Raw genomic sequence first — 1,731 nt, 5'->3', positions numbered from 1 at the left:
CCCTCCCTCCCTCCCTTTCCTCTCTCCTCCTCCCTCATATATACACCCTTCATACCTATCCTACTAGTTTCCAAAAAGTCACATCTAAGACATTTAGCTAGAAACTAAGTTATGTACACAGCATCAGTTTGCCAAGAATTCTGTTTCCAAATCTCCAATTCAGGATAAGCCAGTAAAACTATCAAGTCTAAGTTACAGACTTTGGAAGATCCTTAAATCCTAGAACTATTGGCTCAAAGTTCAGAGGCCTGGAGAGAGTGAGAAAAGTCTGGAGATTGACGGAGCCGCCATGGGAAAGACCTAGACCATGGAGAGCAGTAAGGGCCAAAACAAGGTAAGTTTCTTCTTACTGCTTTTCCATCCCTTTCTTCACCCCCAGGAAAGGCAAGAGACTCAAACAGATCTGAGATATGACAACTTTATTCTGTAGACATGTCCAGGGGCCCAGCCCTAGGCCAGAAGCTCTGCTACTCCTTGTGGCTGTCCTTATGAGCTGCCACTCCCACCTTTATCACCATCACAAGGTACTCCTCGAAGTTAATTGCATTGTCACTATTGACGTCCAACTCTTTGAACAAGTTTTCAATGTTTTTATTCTGTAAGGAAGAATGGGGGTGGGGGAGTTCAGACTGTAAATATATCTGAGAAAAGTAATCAAGGACTATCTGTGGGTAAATACTGGTTAACTGCAGAAAGCAGCACTGAGGACCAGCCATCCCAGCACCATTAAAGACCCCCCCCCCCTGAGAATGCAGCACTTCCTCACCTGCACAAACTGAGGACACTCAGTAGTGACCATTTTCCTGAAGTCGTCCTTGTAGAGAGCATGGTGGTTCCCTTTCAAACCAGAATAATTGTGGTAGACCCCAATGACGCTGGTCAAGGCCTTCTCCAATTCAGACTGCATTGTTGCTGAAGATTTCCTTTCACCTGAAAGGAACAGTCTCAGAGGGATGAGAGCTGTAGTTACTTGTGGCAGGGTGACAATTGAGTGGACATTCAGAAGGTTTGTGACCCAAGAACAAGCTTTGACCTGGCCTGTGCCACTCAGATAGCTAAGCTCAGAAAATGGCTCTATCTCTAATGGGAAGGGGTAGGATAGAGCATTGGAGGGACTTTAGTACACACACACACACACACACACACACACACACACACATACACACACACACACAAGTACAGCAAACTAAACACTAAACACTCCCTGCCTTCTTCTACTAAACACGGCTAGAAGGCTCCACACCTTCCCACTTTCTTTATCCTCAAGCATTTGATCAGTGCCTGCAGTCCTCCCCCAAGCTTTCTTGACCTCTCAGAGGAGGCTACTCTACCCAGCCCTCCCTAAGAAAAACTTACAGTGCGAGACAGACACATACAGCCCTACTTACACGATGTCCTGAAGACGGAGCTGACAAGGGATGTGTGAAGCTAAGTGCCAGCTGCTTTTATAGAGGAAAGCTTGGCCAGCAGCCCACAGGCTCAGGCTATGAAGACCGCGTTCTTCCCTTCCAGAGTTGCCACAGCCTCTATTTCCTAACCCAGCCCATGTGGCAATCACTGAGAACAGGGAGCATTTCTGAGTCTGAGGAAGTGGGAGTGTTGGAACAGGGAAGACATTAACCAGACAAGAGAACACATCAGGAAGAATCAGGATGGGGCATGGCATAAATCCATTTCCAAGGCCCTGGCACCTCATTCTGCATCTAAACAGACTTTCAGTCTTAGCTCTCT

General features: G+C 46.9%; 1 protein-coding gene across 1 annotated transcript; it reads right to left on the bottom strand.

The window, feature by feature from the left end:
* Positions 1-467: 467 nt before the first annotated feature.
* S100A8 (S100 calcium binding protein A8) lies at positions 468-1,463 on the bottom strand (the record flags this gene model as incomplete). Its single annotated transcript, XM_080915712.1, has 3 exons — positions 1,389-1,463; positions 767-930; positions 468-596 (listed from the first exon to the last, which is right to left on the bottom strand). Exons 2-3 carry the CDS (start codon positions 905-907, stop codon positions 468-470), a joined length of 270 nt encoding a protein of 89 aa, XP_080771838.1. The 5' UTR covers positions 908-930; positions 1,389-1,463.
* Positions 1,464-1,731: the final 268 nt, after the last annotated feature.

Source organism: Micromys minutus (assembly GCF_963924665.1).
Source record: "Micromys minutus genome assembly, chromosome: 4".
In the NCBI taxonomy this organism is placed as follows: Eukaryota; Metazoa; Chordata; class Mammalia; order Rodentia; family Muridae; genus Micromys; species Micromys minutus.
This window is presented reverse-complemented; position numbering and strand designations above follow the sequence as displayed.